The sequence below is a fragment of the Penicillium canescens genome, assembly GCF_028828765.1.
Source record: "Penicillium canescens strain IBT 15451 chromosome Unknown utg000004l_segment0_segment0, whole genome shotgun sequence".
NCBI lineage: Eukaryota > Fungi > Ascomycota > Eurotiomycetes > Eurotiales > Aspergillaceae > Penicillium > Penicillium canescens.
The window spans coordinates 434,297-452,539 of record NW_026703966.1 but is presented as its reverse complement, the minus strand read 5'-3'; the positions used below and the strand labels follow the sequence as shown (position 1 = coordinate 452,539).

Here is an 18,243-nt window from a genome sequence, read left to right as displayed (position 1 = left end):
TCATCAGTTCGCAGTAACCAATTAATCTTCATTTGACTGTACAATACACCGCCAGACCTTTTTCCCCCGAAGAGAACAATGATCTGCAGAGGATTCTAGCCCGCTACTTTTGGCCTTCTTAGAGGCTACGCACTAGTGGTCTGAACAAGATGACCGTCATGAACCCGAGCAAATGTCTTCATGTCAGCGCTGTTTGGCGGACATCAATTTTTGAACTGTCCTGCTCTCCCCGACGATAGGACTCTTTATCTCGAATGGTTGATTTCCGTTTTCTTCCACTGCGAAGCTTAATCTTATGCTGCACTAAATAATCATCCGCAACCTGCTCCGATGTTGTCCGAAAGTGAACGAGCTGCATCTGAGATTTCCAACAAGATGCCATTGGCGTTGGAGGCTTAGTCTCGGGTTCGACCTTTCCATCAAACTCAGCCAGAGTTTCGGGGATTTCGTTGGGATTCGGTGGCTTGGTTTGCTCCCGCTTCATATACGTCTCGATGTTCTCGTCCACGTCATTGCATAGGTTGATGGTTTGCAAATCATCCGTGCTGAAATCGGCTTTGATGTTCCACCTATCAATGTCGTTGGAACCGCTGTTGGACTCGTTGTCCGATTCAAATTTCATTGAGGCCATATCATCCTCGTCATGGTCTGATGTGCTCTTGGCTTTGACAGAGAGTTCCGCTACCGTGCCTAACTCTCGCTGGAGCTCTTTCTTTTTCTCGAGACTTCTTGATGTGACCGAATCTAGATCGTGGCGCTGGACTTCCGCAAGCTCATTTTGCTTTTCGCGATTGGCCATGGTCTTAAGTCCATCCGCCACGCCGAGACGGTAGCTGAAAGTAGGTGCACCCCCTTTGTAGACACATCCCCATTCTAATATCAGATTGTGTGCCATTTCAAAGGCTATTGCTGCGGCAACCGTGTTGCTAGCAATACCGAAGAATGAGCATTCCACAGAGACACCAAGATCGGTCGAAAAGCTTTTGCAGTCAAAAAAGGTGCACATTGCCGTCGCTACCCTCTCAACAAAAGCCTCTCTCATAACCCTCCGCGCTAAGCCCGTGACTTTTTCAATGCGAACGATACTCCGCCCACCGTAGCATGCTTTGTTGCTTCTATCATCGCTGGCAATGAGATCTGCTTGAGTCACATTATGCTCGCTCATGAGTTTCTGGGATATGAAGAGCGCGGTTTTGGCTTCTGCTTCTGATGACTTGGCGTGATATGCATGGTTCAGACATTTTTGATTTTTTCTAGAACAGGCTTATCGGCTCGAGTCGGAGCCTGACTTTGAGGCTCGCAAGCGGTTTTGATGACACTTGCCTTCTGGAGAGGCTTTCTGGGCGACATCCTGGTCTAAGTGTTAAATGAAAAGACACGCAAAATCGGTGGACTTGTTCGTTGTGAAGGAAGATGAAGAACTACCTTCCTTGCTCTTTGACACAGTAGTTTATATGGAAGCTCTATGCTTTGTCGGTTTAGCATCGTACGTGCGCTGCAATCAGTCACCGATTAAGCAATTAGACAATGATTACTTCAATATATATAAACCTCTCAATACACCACTCTCCCTCAATTTACCACATTCCCTTGGTGAATCCCTAGCTTCTTTGATGTTCCCATACCTTCAACTGGTCATCGAGGTTTCATCTGGCCTCATCGTTGTTGTTGTCTGCTCTAAGAGATCCGAGAAGCCTCCCTCAACTGATCTATCAGGTGTAGTTAGTTAATCATGATTCATACATTTGCCCTTTAAATATCTCTTTAAAATGTTTATTAACAAATTGCATAGAGGAGCGCGAAATTTCTAGGTAAACGTTCGTTTCCCACATTACCGGTCTGCCCTCACAATTTGATTTATATGGGCGTGTTTACCCCCACCCCCTCACATAATCTTTTATCGATCAAGTGTTTGCCCTCCAATAGCTGAAGACAAAATTGTTATAGAACAAAGATGACTTCTGTTGTCGAACGAGCTCCAAGACCATCCACAATAGAAATTCACTCTGCCCCTTTGCAAGCAGTTCAACTGGGTACGAGGCTCCTTGATCAATAGATGTACCAATACCGGTATACCGGTTTTAGAACATTATATACACGGTATAATGGAAACATATGAACTCAGCCAATTCCACGAAACAGAGGGGTTGCTGTCCCAGAAAATTAAACAAGGATGGTTCGCTATATCCACGTGTATGACAGGCAGCATGGTGTTACCAGGGGTACTGCACACCAACATATTCATCTACTAGAGCAGGTTATTGAGCACAAATTTGGGGAAAATGCTTCGTGCCACGGGATCTGCTATCACCAGGATCGCATCCGACCCCATCCATCCTGGCTCCGAAGGACCTCGTTTATGCATGTGCAGGGGAGAAGAGAATCAACACTTTGGACGAGGTGTGGTACTGTACAACACATGGATATTCCGCATCAATCTGAAGACTGAAGGCAGTTGGAATGAATGGACCACACGGGCGCTGCTAGGGTTACATATAAAGGTGGAGAGGATCCAGTTTACAGAGAGATGTCCCTACGAAACTACAAAGCGTATGCGCCATCTGAGAGACGAGATCCCATGGTTAGCTTATGGGTCTGTGAAGATGAGAGATTCGGGCGATTGTCGATACTTCGTAAGACGATTCGAGATCGGAAGGGACATCTAATCGAAAAACACGGAAAAGGCGGAAGAAAATGATTGTTCACCACTTAAAATTTCATTAAAAGTTGGAGTATAACAGGCCCAGAAACAATGTGCATTAGGCTCCCTCCGCCAAATGAGTCATGAAGCTCCGTGAAAACGGTCCAAGCCTTACTTGATCATTGTGGAAAGTAGAAGTACAGACTTTTTCACTGATTAGGAAATCTTGCTCTAGATGGTGGATCTTCTTTCCCAATAGAATGGGCCGTAGATATAAATCCCATCATCCGAGCCCATTGATGCCTGCTTGGATTGCGCCACTTGGTAAAAGTGGACCCCTGGATGGTTAAATCGCCAGGGCGGATGATTTGCTGCTCGCCCGTAAAATGAGTAACCTCCATCTCTCCCAGAATCTGGACCAAGAAATCCACACCTGTAATCCGATGCATCGGGCATTCAGACATGGGTGAAGTATCGATGTACCACACATCAGTACCTCCCACTTGGATCACCACCTGAGGTGGATCCTGTATAGAAGGGATGTGAATGTTCGAGGAGGTATTGCTGCCGAACGCAGCATGTGGACGTCCTGAGATGCATTGCAATGTAACTAGATCACAGCGAAACTCATTGACGACTGGTGGCGGCTCGTCGGTGTCATTTTCTGTGGAGGGGAGCGAGGTGTTGTCGTCGTCATTATTGCCAGAATAATGCCGGTAGAGATTGGGAAGCGCACTATCGGCCATCATGGGATATAATTTATTTCTGTTCTCTCGTTGAGCTTTGCACAAAGTAGAGGTAACAAGTGTTGTACTTCCTGAGGCGGGAGAGACAACCAATATATGGAGACCGGTCTGCCACGCATCCCGACACACAGTCCGTAATCCCGATGTTAGAAGCAATGAAAATTGAATGACGGTTTAATTGAGAAGTTCGAAGCAAATTAAATGATAATTCCAGAAACCTCATGTCCGCCATTTCATGAATCACAAACAAGCCAGCTCCGGTGGTGCAGCCGATCTATTTGGTATCATCCAGGATCAACTGCTCTCTCCCGATGAGCCAGTTGTGAATTGAGAGAGAATGATGAATTGGGAGTCTGTGCTACTCCATACCAGAGACCACACCCCCTGTCCGCCACTTCGAAAAATACTTTCGTGGCCTAGAAACACAGTTCAACTGGCTACCACACATATTTGACCACTGACTTACTGCTTAAATTGGCATCATGGGAAAATAACAACAAATCATAAACACTGAAGTGTAAGTCGCAGGCTGAAGGTGGCTCTCTCCTTGCACAGAGACTGTACATCATGTACATGTAGAATAGGATATGCGGTTTGAGGATCGGTTTCCCATTCCAGATTAGGGAACCAGTTGCAGTTCATGTTAAGGACTACTAGGCCTGCTTCTCTCGAGGCTGCTCGGAACGACTCAGATTGCCGGGTCCCTTGCTCCGTCATCTATAGATTTGAGCCGTTCTTATTTGCTCGGCAGGAAGAACTTCCTATTTTTTATCTAAAAAACCCATCATTCTCTGTCAGAACAGCTGCCCGTGGAGCCCTCCGTAAGATATATCCGTGGCAGCTAGAAATAATTGGAGAGTCCAATTTCGACGTACGTGTACATTCTGTCTAGGCTTCCGCACAAAGCAGCGAGCACCATGGATTGGAGACGCGCCACCACCATGAATACAGGCGGGCTTAAACGTGCCATAATTGGGATACAGTATTGCGAACAAACTTGGGCTCTACATGTCTGGAGGATGCACTGCTATAACGGGACCTAAAGAAAGCCACGTCTGCGAGGCGAATCTTATTTGGAACGGGGAACCAGGCTTGCTCCATTCCACCAAAGAGGCCGCAGAAACGCAGGATATGGCGTCTATCGGAGAACGAATCGTTTTGCTCGACCGTCCGTTGCTGCTGCAACACACTCGTGCCTATCACTTCACCCTGGAAATTGCCACATCCGAGGTCTTCATCGCATGTTTCCAACATTGGGCTTTGGAAAAGAGCCTTTGTCCTTGCATCACCACGGCCTTGTACCTATCTATAATGGGACCATTTCCTCAAAGCTTGCGTCGCATCCAGCTCCAATTCATTTCGTTCCTTCGAATTTCTCTCAACGAACGTTATGCTTAACCAAGTTGTATCCGACATGTTCTGACGCATAGGGTATATTCTGATCTTAGCATCAAAATACCCGAGGCGGCGTAGAAAATGCTGGTGGTCAAATTTCCACCTACAACCAGCCACCTGAATCTTCATCCCTCCTCAGCGTGAAATCCACCATGTCCATTGCATCAGCTGGACTTGGAACTATTGTTGGTAGTCTCCGCGTCTTTTCTTGAGTCGGTCATAGACGCGCCGGTCCTTGGGCTTCGAAATGACGTTCCCTCACTTTTCGTCGAACTGGAAGGGATACAGCTTGGCCGACTTAGCGCCATCCTTTTTTAGTGCAGATCACCCAATTCATATTTATGTGCGCACGGACATTAGTTGAAGGCTTTCAGAATTGAGCCCCAAGTGGCACTAGTCATAAAGTATACGAGAGAAGATGTATAGAAGCATTACAGTATTTCCGGAAATTGGCGTCACCACTTCTACTCTTCTATAGTTCCCCGAACCCTAAAAGCCAAGAAACGCTAAACTACTTTTGACTGCCGTGTCAGCCTTCTTAGTTCTGACTGTGTATTACAAAAAACCGGATTATCATAAAAGCGGGTGGCGCATTAGTTACAGTAAAATTCGAAATCAAAATTCCTCTAGCGCTCTCCCTGGATTACACTAAGCTACATTTGGCCAAGCTCGGTGCTTTGGTACCTTTTGCCGACAGTCAAAAATACCGTAATCCCAATTCTGGTAGCAGACACCCGGCGTTCCCGGTCCTTTGTGCCGGCGTGGCTTTTCGATTGCTCCAGGCCTCTCGTATCCAACTTTGAAGGCTTGTGTTCCAGTCATTTTGACATTTCAACTCTTTCAAACAGATAGCTACTCAAAGGTTCACTACGCTTGCCGGAATGCAGCTTTCAGTGTATCATCCGATACAGTTGATGCAAGCCACTCACTGTACTCTTTGACAGCTACGTCTCTGAAGCCGGGGATTTTCAAAGGAGATGTTTCTTTTGAAATTCTTGGGTCAGCAGTTGCACTGGAAGCAGTTGCATCCAATCCAACGAAGTGTGATGGTAGAACATTGATGTTGATAGGTGGATACGGTGTGACGCCGAGAACCTTTCCGCTTTTGCTTTTGTCTTTCTCCTGTCGCTGCTGCTCTTTCATATAAAGCTCGTCCTTTATTTCATCAGGAACATATTTATATGTTTCAAGAACACTGCCTTTCTCGCATAGGTCACTAATCGCTTGAGGGTTTGTGCGCGAAGTCGATAATGCTTCTTTCCTACTGGGTCAAGCCAGCAGTAAGGCCCCAAGTGGCATACAGGCGAATCGCATTTCATCAAGTCATACACGTGGCGCCAGATTACTTGCTGCCCACATACATTTTCTTCGGCGTCGAGCTAAGCGTCACGATTATCGAGTATCCTATTGGTCACAGATAATTTACCTCGTTTGTCCCCTTTCCGACCCGCGGATACAGAAGTGCTATCTTCTATATAGTTAAAACACACTCTTAGCGTGAGCTTCCTACCACGTGAAAACTGACCCGACCACATCCGAAGTTGCTTCTCAATCGCTGCCCAGACGATATCGGTCTTGTTAAAACGCTTCGTCAGATCGCGCTAGGATTAGTCATTAACCGAAGCAACAATCGCCGTATCATCTATCCTAATCCTTTTCTTATGTGATACTTTTTCTCGAGGAACCTTTTTTAGCTTCTCTTCTAGCACCAAATTCCAGTATACGCTCGGAGCCAATACTATATCTTCCTCTAACGTAATTCACATGCGAGCTGCGCACACAAGCGAGCTGCGCACCCCAAAACACATAATAAATGCGATATATGCTACACTTATATCTCAACAACCACTTTTCTATTCTATCTAGTTCTTTGTCGATAGCTATTGATAAGGACTGTTAGAACTGCATATGAATTTCGAAGAAATCGAAATCTTATATCATCATCATTTCAAAAATTACCGAAAGTTACATTTATAAATGTTATAAACATATATATCTTAGCCACCAAGTTGTAAAAATTCCCCAGATTTCCTAAAAAGGCTAGATACCGCCTAAAAAGCATATTTTTACAAGTAATAATCCCGATAGACCATGGTTGTTGAGATACAAAGCTGTAATTTATCTCATTAACTATGTGTTTTGGGGTGCGCAGCTCGCTTGTGTGCGCAGCTCGCATGTGAATTACGTTATGTCCTTCACCACGGCTTTCTTGCTGAGAGTGACCCGCCATTCTATTAAATAATGAATACAGCTTGGCGGATCTTCGTCGTAGAACTTATCTTTCTCCCACTCGGATTCTTGGAGCAGTGGCAAAGTGTCCGGTTGGGTGTGGACTGCACGATTAGGCTCATACTCGAGGACGGACGGGGAGGGGCTATAGTTGGACCGTGTAGCATAAGGGCTCCGAAAATATCCTGGTGTAGGAGGGGAATACTGAGAATCTTCATCCCAGGACTCCGGCTCTTGGGGTGAATGTACAGTATTATCTATAAGCCACGACCCGTGGCTAACCTGAGTATAGACTAGCGTATGTTACCATTGGATAATTACTTTTTGAGGCGACGTACTGTACGGAGTACACCACAGCCAAATGAAGAATGTTACAATTTTGTACTGTAACACTTGCCTTCCAAGAATCAATGGTAAATCATCTAGTATCTTCTTCTGAACTGCATGATAAAAGGCATCTTTGACGTATATGCTGTCAAACATAAGAGGCGGAGTGAAATTCAACTTGATTTTGCTTCCGGCGAGGAGCTTTTTGAAGTCTTCTTCGGGTGCATCTTTGCCCAAATGACCAAGACTCTCAGAAGTCAACTCGGGGTTTTTTGAGGCCCGATGGTCTTGCGTGTTGGGGTTCGGTGAGATTTTTGTACTCGAGCGTTGCCGTAGGTCATTTTATTGTCCGGCTGCGCCCTAAGACGAGCTTGTTGGCGAGTTTGTACCATTAAAAATTTGCGCCAACGGCAAAAGTGATGTTTAGGTAGAGTGGTTTGCAGGGTGACTTCATGAAATTTTTAACTTGCGATAGAATTGCATGGGCTATTTAGATATCTCGAGAAGAGGTGGAGAAACATACGCCGGTAGGCTAGAAAATATCCCATTCCAAAGATCAATGTATTCTCTAGCCAACAAGTCACAGGCTTTCATCTAACCAGAAGAAGCCAACTTCTACTGTACGAGGTTTCTACCAGCATAATCTATCCCAGTTTAGTTCGTCCCACCCTGCTTTTGTTGATGAATCCGGATGTGATAAACCGGTAGGACGTAGGTGGACTGGTTGGTCACCATTGGGCGTGATACCAGTGCAAGTGTCAAAATTTCATCGGGGCCAAGGCTATAGATACTGCCAGCACACACTCAGGATGGTAAACCTTCATCTCGTATTCTAAAGGTTCACCTGATACGGTATTATTCGAATCGTTTATAGAACAGCTCCTCCAACACCTTGGGAGATGGCCGGAGCCAAAATCTGTGCTTAGTATGGATAACGAACGCATCATTCCATTATTCGGACCGAGTTAAGTAGCTGTGCTCCGACGCGGGTGTCAGACTACAGTAGTTTTCGAATTCAGTTTGACCTTAAAACTCTTTCGACCTGATTCCCGGAAGATAAATCCGGAATCCGCTAATCCTCTTTAGGGTCACCGCTCGATTAGTTGGGCAGAACTGTGGTGGTATTGGCTTTACCACACTCACGGCATGTATTGTAATAATACTGTAATGATACATCGAATCCCCTAGATAGTCAATCTGGCGATCTGGCAAGATCGTCTGCCTGCTTTCCGCCTTCCCACTAATCCCATGTTGCCATTTCCCCTCGTTTCCCACCGAGCGCGCAGCCCTCGTCCCGCCAGTCATCACTGTGCTTACGCTGTATAGAGCTAATCCTGGTAGGGAAGGATGTTTACTAGTTCTCTATGGATTTTATCACTTGCAACGCGTCTCATTCGTTACCAGTCTTGAATGTAACCTGGCTCACCCGGAAAGCTAACATGGGTTTCCAAGGATTTTGATTACTTTTTAAAATGAGCCCATATCAGACCGATGATGAATCTCAATTTCTGGAACATCAAGCAAGCTATTTTTATGTACATTAGTTTCTTCCGACTCGTCATCCCAGGATCCCAAACATACTAATATAATGGAGGCCCGGCTTCCGCCCTCATGATAAGCTGGCCCAATTTCTTCCATACTACCTCCCGTACCACCGTCAAAAGCCTCCTTATAACAACCTTCGAACCAAGCGCCGTCACAATTGTTTTCTGATCCATCACTCTCAACTCGCCACTGTCTCACCACATTCCCATAATCATCCAAAAAAAACATGCAATATCCCTCCACCGTTGAGCGCCACTTCATCCTCCACAAATATATGAGTAACAACACAAGAAGCGTGCCAGAGAGAATACCTCATAAGTGGGTTCTTTTCTAAATCCGCTTTACCTCTCGCTAAAAACTCTTTAAGCTCATCAGAGTAGTTCTCCGCACTAGACATGGACTTTCTTGTGCAGCATCTACCATGTCTCTGAACTCTGCATCTCTGAATTGAAGATCAACATGCTCATTCGTAACACGCTCTGGAAAAACTTCCAGGGCAGCTGCCAAATCCAAGCCACCGAAGATACTTTCATCGTCGAGTACTATCCCGTCATAACTAACCCATTCTGAATCTTCATTTGGGCCCATAGAGTCTTATGAGCCTCTTCATCAGTGTAGCAGAGACGAAGCCAAAGACCCGATAAAGATCCGATGTCATCAGCGTAGGCGCGTAGTGCCTCGGGGGCGTATAGGTCGAAGAATCTCGTCTATATGACCTTCAGTTGGGTGGCGATTCCTGGCAGTAAGGCTATCAATGTGGTATTGCCTCGGGGTCAGGATCGAAATCAGTTTCACCACCTGCACACACAGGCTTTCTCTCTCCGGCGCCTTACAGCCACTCTCGAAATCGCCTTGGCCAATACACTCTCCATAACTCTTTTCTGGCCCCACCGCCAAGGCCTTAGCGCAGATCAACTATTGAGCAGGCTGCTTAAATTGAGGGGGAGCAGTAAAATCGACATGGTAAGTTACAGTACCAAATTACGTCAAATTACACAATGCGTACGAAAGCCCCATGGAATCCCATGGAATTCCATAGAGTGGCACCTCTTGCCTTGGTTCCAGACCACCCCAGTGAATATGGCCTCCGTTTTGGCCGCACGAAAGCTGCACCTTTGCTGGTCACACAAATACGACCAGTATTCAGCAATGCCAGAGCTGCGCTAACCTCTTCTAGACTATCCTTTCAATAAAGACTCGAAAGTACAAAATATTAATTAGTTGGTATACTTTACGCATAATCAGATGTGAAATTGCTTTTCGCCTTGGCCGTAGGGCAATTATATACTGAACCCATGGCTATTGTAAGAATAAACGGGAGGGAGATCTATAATTCTCATGGGGAGATTAAGTTTTATTCAAGAGGGTGGTGGGCGATGGCGGGTAAGCCTGTTTACGGGCTTGGCAGGTAATCAGGCCGTTAGGCAGCAATCAGGCAGTGATATAGCTAATGCGGTTAGATCGGGGTGCCTCGGTCAGTTCAGCTTGGGTGCTGCCAACGTCGCCCTAAAAATTACCCTATCGTAGTCGTGGGTAAGTCCTAAGTCGCCAAACGACGTCACACCGACACTTGTCCATGACATGATATTGTAGTTGACCGAACCTCGCCATAAAATTGTCACCTCTTTATCTCCCAGTTCCCTTTTCTCTTCCTCTTCAGCCTCAACCTTTCTCTTCTTTTCATCTTGTCAGCCGGTTTATGATAGCCTCCATCCGAAAGGCACAAAGATGATAATCTACAAGGTTTGTTCTGATTTTAACTCACCCTTCTTCCTATCCTCCATTTACGCCTACTTGGGCGGTAGGTAAGACCCAGAGGCAGGGGTAATGGGCATAAGGAGACAGACGTGCGCTGAGAGCCTTTGCTTGCCTCCCTAAAATTCAAGTCGTCTTTGTTTCGCTCCGCGTGTTAGTGATCTGGGCTAATAAGCTAATGTGTACAAATTTGCGACTCAATAGGACATTGTCACTGATACTCGTGACGAATTATTATCGGACAGTTTTAGCATTAAGGAAATCGACGGCGTTGTATACGAAGTTGACTGCGCTATGGTGGAAATAGGCAAAAATGGTGCGTAGCCTCTTCCGCCGCTTCACGCGTTGTATTAAGCTGACTGCGCCATGATAGGCACTGACGAAGACGGTGCGTATCCTCTTTATTACTCTAGCTTGTGAAAGCTATCATTGAGAGATGTCCTTCTTTCCCCCTACGATATCTTCTGCTCATCATCTCTATAAAAAGGTAACGATCTCCGAGAAGAAGTCAATAATATCGTGCACTCTTTCCGTCTCCAACCCACAAACTTCGATAAAGCTTCGTACCAGGCCTATCTGAAAGGTACGATAAGGATCAGCTCTGCTTGCCTGAAAGGGATGGCAGCCACTGCTTAAGATACAACTATTCTAAAACCTCTTTTCAGGCTATGCTAGGAAGGTCCTAATGTCACTCAAGAAAAGGAATGCTCCCGACGAAGAAGTTATTACCTTCAAGAAGGGAGTACAAGTTCACACCAAGAGAATTATCGACAGCTTTAACGATTGGGAGTTCTACACCGGCGAATCCATGGATGTGGATGGCATGTATGTTCAATTTTATCTGTCATTAATGCGGTGCATTATGCGAAAAGAAAATAATAAACTATTATACTAATCACTTTTGCATACAGGGTCGTTTTGCTTAGCTACCGCGAGGACGGTATTACCCCTTTTGTTACGTACTGGAAGCATGGTCTTGAGGAGATGAAGGTCTAAGCTTCTGTAACTACGAGGCAAGCAATTCGTTTACACGGTAATGCATTCTCAGTTGATTGCCCGGTTAACGTACTCAATCTAAGTCAATTTAATGAATCCCGCAAGTCAGGTATCTATGATCGAGGCAATCTAGTCAGTATATTGTTTCTTATTAGCTTAATCAAGTGTCAATAAACAAAACGAGATTTTGCTTGTATTTCATACATTACTGGCCATATAGCTAAGAGGGCAACTAGCGCTTCTCCCTATATTAATCAGAGTGCCACGTTACAAGCCTGCAGCCGTGTTTTAAGGGGCCAGCTGCTTCCTATACTGATAAGCCACCAAGAGCCAACCAACTCAGGCGCTATACGTTAGCTCCAAGTCACGTATAGACAGGTATACCTCATGATCCTCAAGTATACAGGCAAGAATCATTTCAACCCTGCTCAGTGAGCATCAGGGGGAGTGAACCTCCGGCAGAACCCATTTACAGCCATTCTCAAAGTCGCCTTGACCAGCACACACCTTAGCGCGGATCATTAATTGGGCGGGTCACACTAAGTTGAGGGCCGCTGTGCAATGAAATGTGTGAAGATATTGTATCTCTCCCCCGTAAAAATGCGTGCGAGGTTGATAATTACTGTACTAGGATATTACAGTGGCACGTGGCCAGCCCAATTAATGATTGGCGCTAGGGTCTTGGCAGTGGGGCCAGGAAAGAGTTTCTCAGTGTGTATTGGTCAAGGCGATTTCGAGAATCACTGTACTCAGATCGCGCTAGACTTGATTCGGAAAATCCAGGTTCCCACTATCTCTCCTCGGTGTATTTCTGGTAGATCACTAGAAATACCGTAATTACAGGTTCCGGCTTGGGGTACACCCACCCTCGGAACCCCCTCATTCCCACCGAAGGGAAGCGAAAAGAAGCGTCTATTGTAAAGTTGCATTCCCCAAATTATCTTATACGCATATACGCCCCCTTCCAATCTCGAGATTTTGCGGCGTCTTGTAACTGACCAGGTTTTGGATGAACCTCTCGCACATTTGGACCCCTTCCTCCTCCCCGCCTCCCGGACTTTGGTGATGCCATTTGATTTCTGCTCGGCATTTAGTCAGAATTTCCAAATTACCAAGAATATGAATCCCATAATAGATAAAAAAAGATTTAATTAATTCAATGAGACCAGATGTGGCATTCAAGTAGCTGCCAGGGAGCGATACTTTATTCGCTCACCAATCTTGATCAAAGTTAGAGAATCGGGAAACAGCCACACATTTATCCAACAGATCTTGGCGTAGTGTCTATCATATTTTCTTAAACTCGATGCTTCCCAATCCTCCATCCTCCTCGTTGATACGCTTCACAATCTCGGCTAAGTTATCTGGTTGATTGATCCGATACAGATAATCATCATCCAGATGGTAGAGGTAGAAGGCTGTCGTCGAGCCCGCTTCCATCATCGCAAAACGTTCACCGCCAGCACCAGAAGCCATTGCCGCGTATAGGGGCTTTGTTTCGGTGGTATCGATGCCCTTATATTCGAGTAACTCATAGATTTCACCATCATTTCCCCGCACAGTCTCACCACCCAGCGTTTCAAAATCATTAGTCCATCCGGCCGGTGGCTCAATCTATCTCATTCAAAACTATCTGTCAGTTAACGAGGAATAGTGGTCAAAACGGCAGTGAACAAACATCTCTGGCTGTGGCAACCAGCCTGCCATCCACTTCCTTCACACCTAACACGCTGCTCATTGTTGATGGGAATAAGCTGACAAAAAAGTGGGTTGTCTTAGAATTGGATTAATGGCGGATGTGAGAAAGAAAGGAATATCGGGGGATACTCATTTGAGGAGGCAGGAAAAAAATGCCCAAGGATTTAACAGTTCCTTGCCCCTCCTTCCAGGGGACTTCGCTTAGAAATATTACGTGTGTTGCTACAGTACTGTTTATGATCTACAGCGGCATAACAAAAATTCTCATATAACTTATTTTGCCAAGCCTTAGTAATGGAGCAGTGAAGACCTACCGCCTCTTCTAATTAAATACCATTGGAGTAAATGGAGTTCCCGGAGATCTACTCCGGCAGAGTATTATATATATCATTTGGCCTTGGCAAAATAAGTTTTATGAGAACTTTTGTTACACCGCTGTATATTTATTCTGTTTTATTATTCGCAACATTGTTGTATTCTTGGTGCTATGTGGGTCATAAATTCACACCGCAGTTTTGTAGATACAGATCTAACCCTAGTGGATAAACATGGCGGTACGATTCAGGTGGAGTATATTATCAATACAAAAGCTTCAACTTGAAATATAAAGTTTGATTATATCATTTGATTATATTGGGTGAAAATGTGATTTTGTCCACACATCGGGCCTTCCTTCCCTGGCAATAAAAGAGTGGCCGGGGTCCCTGAGTGTACCCCAAGCCGGAACCTGTAATTACGGTATTTCTAGTGATCTACCAGAAATACACCGAGGAGAGATAATGGGAACCTGGATCTTCCGAATCAAGTCTAGCGCGATCTGAGTAAGGCGCCGGAGAGAGAAAGCCTGTGTGCAGGTGGTGAAACTGATTTCGATCCTCAGTGTATGATCCTCACATTCAGTATGATAGGAGGTATATACCTGTCTGCCTTCGAACCCCAATGCGAGAAATTGGCGAACAAGCCGTTTGCGACGGTCTGCGGGGGATTCGTAGGATTGTGAGGGATCTGGGCGAGGTTTTTCCCATTCGGAGAGGAAGTAGAACGCGCATGTTTAGGATTCATTTTCCGGAAAGCAAGTCGAAAGAGTGTGAGGTCAAACTGAATTCGAAAACTACAGTAACAGACCCATTCGAAAACCGTTACCTACAGTACGTCCCGAAACTAGTGCAACCGCCTACACTCTTCGAGTGATTATCTAGCCCCGCCGCCAAGGGACATTAGACCGTATTAGGAATAGCACCGGAATATCAATATTCCTGTACCAACCTCGATACTTTCATTAAAATACGGTGCTTCGTCTCGTAACTGTATTGGCGATCCAAGGGGACTGGAATTTTCCATAGTAATGCAAACAAGCCAAACACTTGTTGCACAAGGGAACAAGAAGGGTAGATCTGGATTGTGCAGATAGGCGGTTGATTTTATCGACGAAAGTCAGCCTTAGGCTGCCTTCTTGACCAGCGCATCCACAATCTCAACAGCTCTCTCGAACTTAGACTTTTCTTCAGGAGTAGGTTGCACACTGCTTGTACCCCCGCCGCATCCCTCCGGACCACCGTTGTTCCACGCGAAATCTTCACTACCCCAAGCAATGCTTGTGTTTAAGGCATATATGTCCTCTGACCCCGGTGGCTGCTCCGTCGGCAAAGTTCTCAAAATATCGTGTAGCTCATCGACGAGGTCCTCTGTATCTGTTTGCGAACTTTCGAGGGATTTCGGGGCTATTTTCTCCAAATTCGGTGAGCCACCCTGACGGACATTTCCGTGAATAAGAAGGTAAGTATTGGTGGACAGTTTGTTTATTTCGTAAATTGCGTCTGGCGTTGGCGGTGCGAAACCTCCTTGAATGCCTGTATATTGCATAAGGGTGCAGAATGTTAAGACTGTGTCCAAGAGCCGAAGACGGGTTTCTGTTTAAAAGATGCCGTACCTCGTTGAAGCCGAATGGAGTATTCAGAAGGTGCCATTTTTCATGTGAGACGGGTATTGAAGGTTAGTGCTGTGAAGAATTGCGGGTGAAGGCAATAAGGCAGGAGTGAAAGAGGCGTAGAATGGCCTTTATAGCCGCGGTTTTGCCTGTGGGTTTAGCTCCTCACAGCCTAGCCCCGATTCCCACAGTAAACAGGTCAAGGTCAAGGTATCTCATTGGACAGTGGACCTGTATTCTCATCGGTACAAGTGGCGTGTAACTAACGCCGAGAATAACGATCCTCTCGAGCTTCTGTGACACTAGTGATCTTTCAGCTCTATCCTCCGTCCGGGAATGGCTCTGTGGATTATAATAAGCACCTACAGGATAAGCTGGCCTTGCGGTAATATAGATTTATAGCAGTGATTAGCTCTGTAAGTCAGCCTTTAACGATTCCCCGTGAGGCTATTCTTTGTTAATGAGACGGTAATTTTGTTGCAATCTAAGAAGCGGGGTTTCCGGCCCCGCTGTGTGGCTTGGTGAATATATGTACGTCACTTCTTCGCGATGATTCTCCGCCTAGGCTTAAATTTGTCAAACATGCAGTAAGTTCAATAACACCGCTGCTACTAGGCCTCGCCAAAACCCGCCCAAAACCCCAACCCGCCCACGAAAACCCAACCCGTGGGTCGGGTTGGGTCTTAGTCAGCATAGCCGTGGGCGGGTTGTTATTTGGAAAACCCAACCCGAGACCCAAATGGGTACCCCATATAACCCGCAAAAGCAAAAAAAAAGTGACATGTCATTTGCATAAATTTGTGCTGTATCTTTCGATTATATAATGGTAAAACCATTGTTTGATTGTCCTAGCCTACTGCGAGGAGTCTTCAGAATAAATATTATTGAAGAAGGAAAATTGGATTGGCACATAATAAAGACTAATATAACTCGTACCCTTGCAGTCGACTTGAGGGCATTGTGACCCTACCAGAAGATCTCTTCTCACATCTATCACCTAGTTGTGTGATTGGAGGTGGAAGCAGGTCTGCTTCGTCATCTTCATCTACTTCCTCTGCAGCGCGTTCCATATCGTTCGTTCGGTTGTGCAGTGACGGCCAGTCTGTTTCCGCTGCATCTGCTAGCATATCTTCTGCTTGGCATGTGGTCTCGGATTCAATAATACCCTCGACACCTTCACTCTCTTCCACCTCTTCATCATCGCTGATTGCCGCGGCATCCTCTTCATTTACTTTCAGCGCTTCATCCTCTTCAAGTGCCTCTTGACTCTCGCTCTCCATCGGCTTTTCCAGGCGACTTAACTGCTGTCCCTCCAAAGTGAATTTCCCTGAGCACATATACATCATCAAGTCTTGAATAGTCCCCTCATGAAGAGACCCTCGACGATAATGACAGATGTCTCGCGCACTATTGAAAAGCCTTTCTACACCCGCACCGGTGGCCGGAACCGAAAGTAAGTCCCGTGCAAGCCGAGAAAGAACCGGGAATTCACGCTCGTGTTCTCTCCAATAAATTCGTGGTGGAACAGGGACATTCGCTATTAGAAGTCAGTTGGTTACCCGATTGTGGTATGTCAGTTACCCGTACCTTCTCTGAGATACTGATCAACCTCGTCATGCTCTGCACCTTCGTGAAGCATGGATTCTTCAACTGGTTCAAGGAGCCGATCAAGTTCCGAGCTTTGCAGCGCCGAAGAGCGATGGACCGTGCGAAATAAAACCTCGGGACTTTGCTGTTGATATTGCGTGAAACATGTTCTCAGGTATTCACAGTACCTTTTTGAAGTACCCTCGTGGCAAGTAGAATACTCTCTATCATCAAAAGCAGCGAGTTTATATTGAGGAGCAAGTAGAGTTCCTGTGCCGTAAAGAAAGCCGTGGTCACGATAGGTCTTCTCATAGTACTCTTTCAATTTTTGCCTCGCAACAAGCAGCGCGCCATATATTTCCTTCTTCCAAGGTGTTGCTTTCTTTTTCAGTTTTCGATTCGACCGTTCGACATGCTCCAGAAGTTTCCTATACATGAGGAACACGCTGTGAATAGTCACGTCTTTGGTCTTCATAAGAGCCATAGTAAACTGGAAGAACGGTTTGGTCAAGTGGACCAAATAGTCGACCTGCCGCCATTCAATATCGGTAATCTTGAACTGGGAGTATTCATGATCACGGCAGTATTTGTCGATGATATTTCTTAGTCGACGCGCACGGCGAAGCATCAAGAAGGTGGAATTCCAGCGTGTTTGAACATCATGCAACGGAAACAGACGGGCAGTGCCTGATTGAAGGCATAAAAATACATCTCGCCGTTGCGGGCTTGCATTGACGAAAACTGCAAATGATCGAATCTGTATTGATGAGTACTTCGTCTGCTTTGAGAGGCGGATGTGGAGATTTCGGGCTCACCTTTGCCAGGGCATAAGCCACGTCTCCATGATTTGCTGAGTCTCTCAACCCGATGGCTTGAGTGTCTGACCAAAATGTTCTTACTTCTTTATTCTTGGGCGCTGCTCTAATATTCCCCAAAAGCTGTTTCAGGCAAAGCTGTATCACATGCGCCATACAAGGAACCCGGACAATAGATTCCCTGGAGCCAATAGCACCAGTAGAGATCAATTTCTCTTGTAAAGCTCGGATCAAAGTCTCGTTGTTGGTCGCGTTATCCGTAGTGACGCTGAAGATGCGATCCAAGAGTCCGCGTTCCTTTAGTAACTGGTGAAGAACATCACTGAGCCTGTTGAGTCGTTACTGCATTCCGAAGTCGTCTTCGCAGGGTTTTGGCTGAGGGAAGTTCCAGTGCCCCCGGTCCAGAGTATAATAGGTTGAGTAGTCTCTGGAACACAGGGTTCTCCACGGTTTGAAATGGCAACCGAAGACAGGTGATAGTCTTCAACAGTTGCTCCTCAAGCTGGAATGTTGTTACTCTGTGCACACTGAGTGACTCCCCGAGGGAGTGGTTTTGCAACGAATCAGAGATCAGGGCTTGAT

At 45.9% G+C, this 18,243-nt stretch overlaps 5 protein-coding genes across 5 annotated transcripts; 1 reads left to right on the top strand and 4 right to left on the bottom strand.

Moving 5' to 3' along the window:
- Positions 1 to 178: 178 nt before the first annotated feature.
- Positions 179 to 1,165, bottom strand: N7446_005555 (uncharacterized protein; the record flags this gene model as incomplete). The annotated part of the gene is made up of 1 exon (XM_058514303.1): positions 179 to 1,165. One exon carries the CDS (start codon positions 1,163 to 1,165, stop codon positions 179 to 181), a length of 987 nt encoding a protein of 328 aa, XP_058371481.1.
- Positions 1,166 to 2,850: 1,685 nt separating this feature from the next.
- On the bottom strand, positions 2,851 to 3,387 carry N7446_005554 (uncharacterized protein; the record flags this gene model as incomplete). Its single annotated transcript, XM_058514302.1, has 1 exon — positions 2,851 to 3,387. One exon carries the CDS (start codon positions 3,385 to 3,387, stop codon positions 2,851 to 2,853), a length of 537 nt encoding a protein of 178 aa, XP_058371480.1.
- Positions 3,388 to 10,611: 7,224 nt separating this feature from the next.
- N7446_005553 (translationally-controlled tumor protein) lies at positions 10,612 to 11,634 on the top strand (the record flags this gene model as incomplete). Its single annotated transcript, XM_058514301.1, has 5 exons — positions 10,612 to 10,626; positions 10,843 to 10,954; positions 11,012 to 11,026; positions 11,304 to 11,463; positions 11,550 to 11,634. 5 exons carry the CDS (start codon positions 10,612 to 10,614, stop codon positions 11,632 to 11,634), a joined length of 387 nt encoding a protein of 128 aa, XP_058371479.1.
- Positions 11,635 to 12,921: 1,287 nt separating this feature from the next.
- On the bottom strand, positions 12,922 to 13,372 carry N7446_005552 (uncharacterized protein; the record flags this gene model as incomplete). Its single annotated transcript, XM_058514300.1, has 2 exons — positions 12,922 to 13,248; positions 13,313 to 13,372. The coding sequence occupies 2 exons, from the start codon at positions 13,370 to 13,372 to the stop codon at positions 12,922 to 12,924; spliced, it is 387 nt and encodes a 128-aa protein (XP_058371478.1).
- Positions 13,373 to 14,772: 1,400 nt separating this feature from the next.
- Positions 14,773 to 15,299, bottom strand: N7446_005551 (uncharacterized protein; the record flags this gene model as incomplete). Its single annotated transcript, XM_058514299.1, has 2 exons — positions 14,773 to 15,215; positions 15,263 to 15,299. The coding sequence occupies 2 exons, from the start codon at positions 15,297 to 15,299 to the stop codon at positions 14,773 to 14,775; spliced, it is 480 nt and encodes a 159-aa protein (XP_058371477.1).
- Positions 15,300 to 18,243: the final 2,944 nt, after the last annotated feature.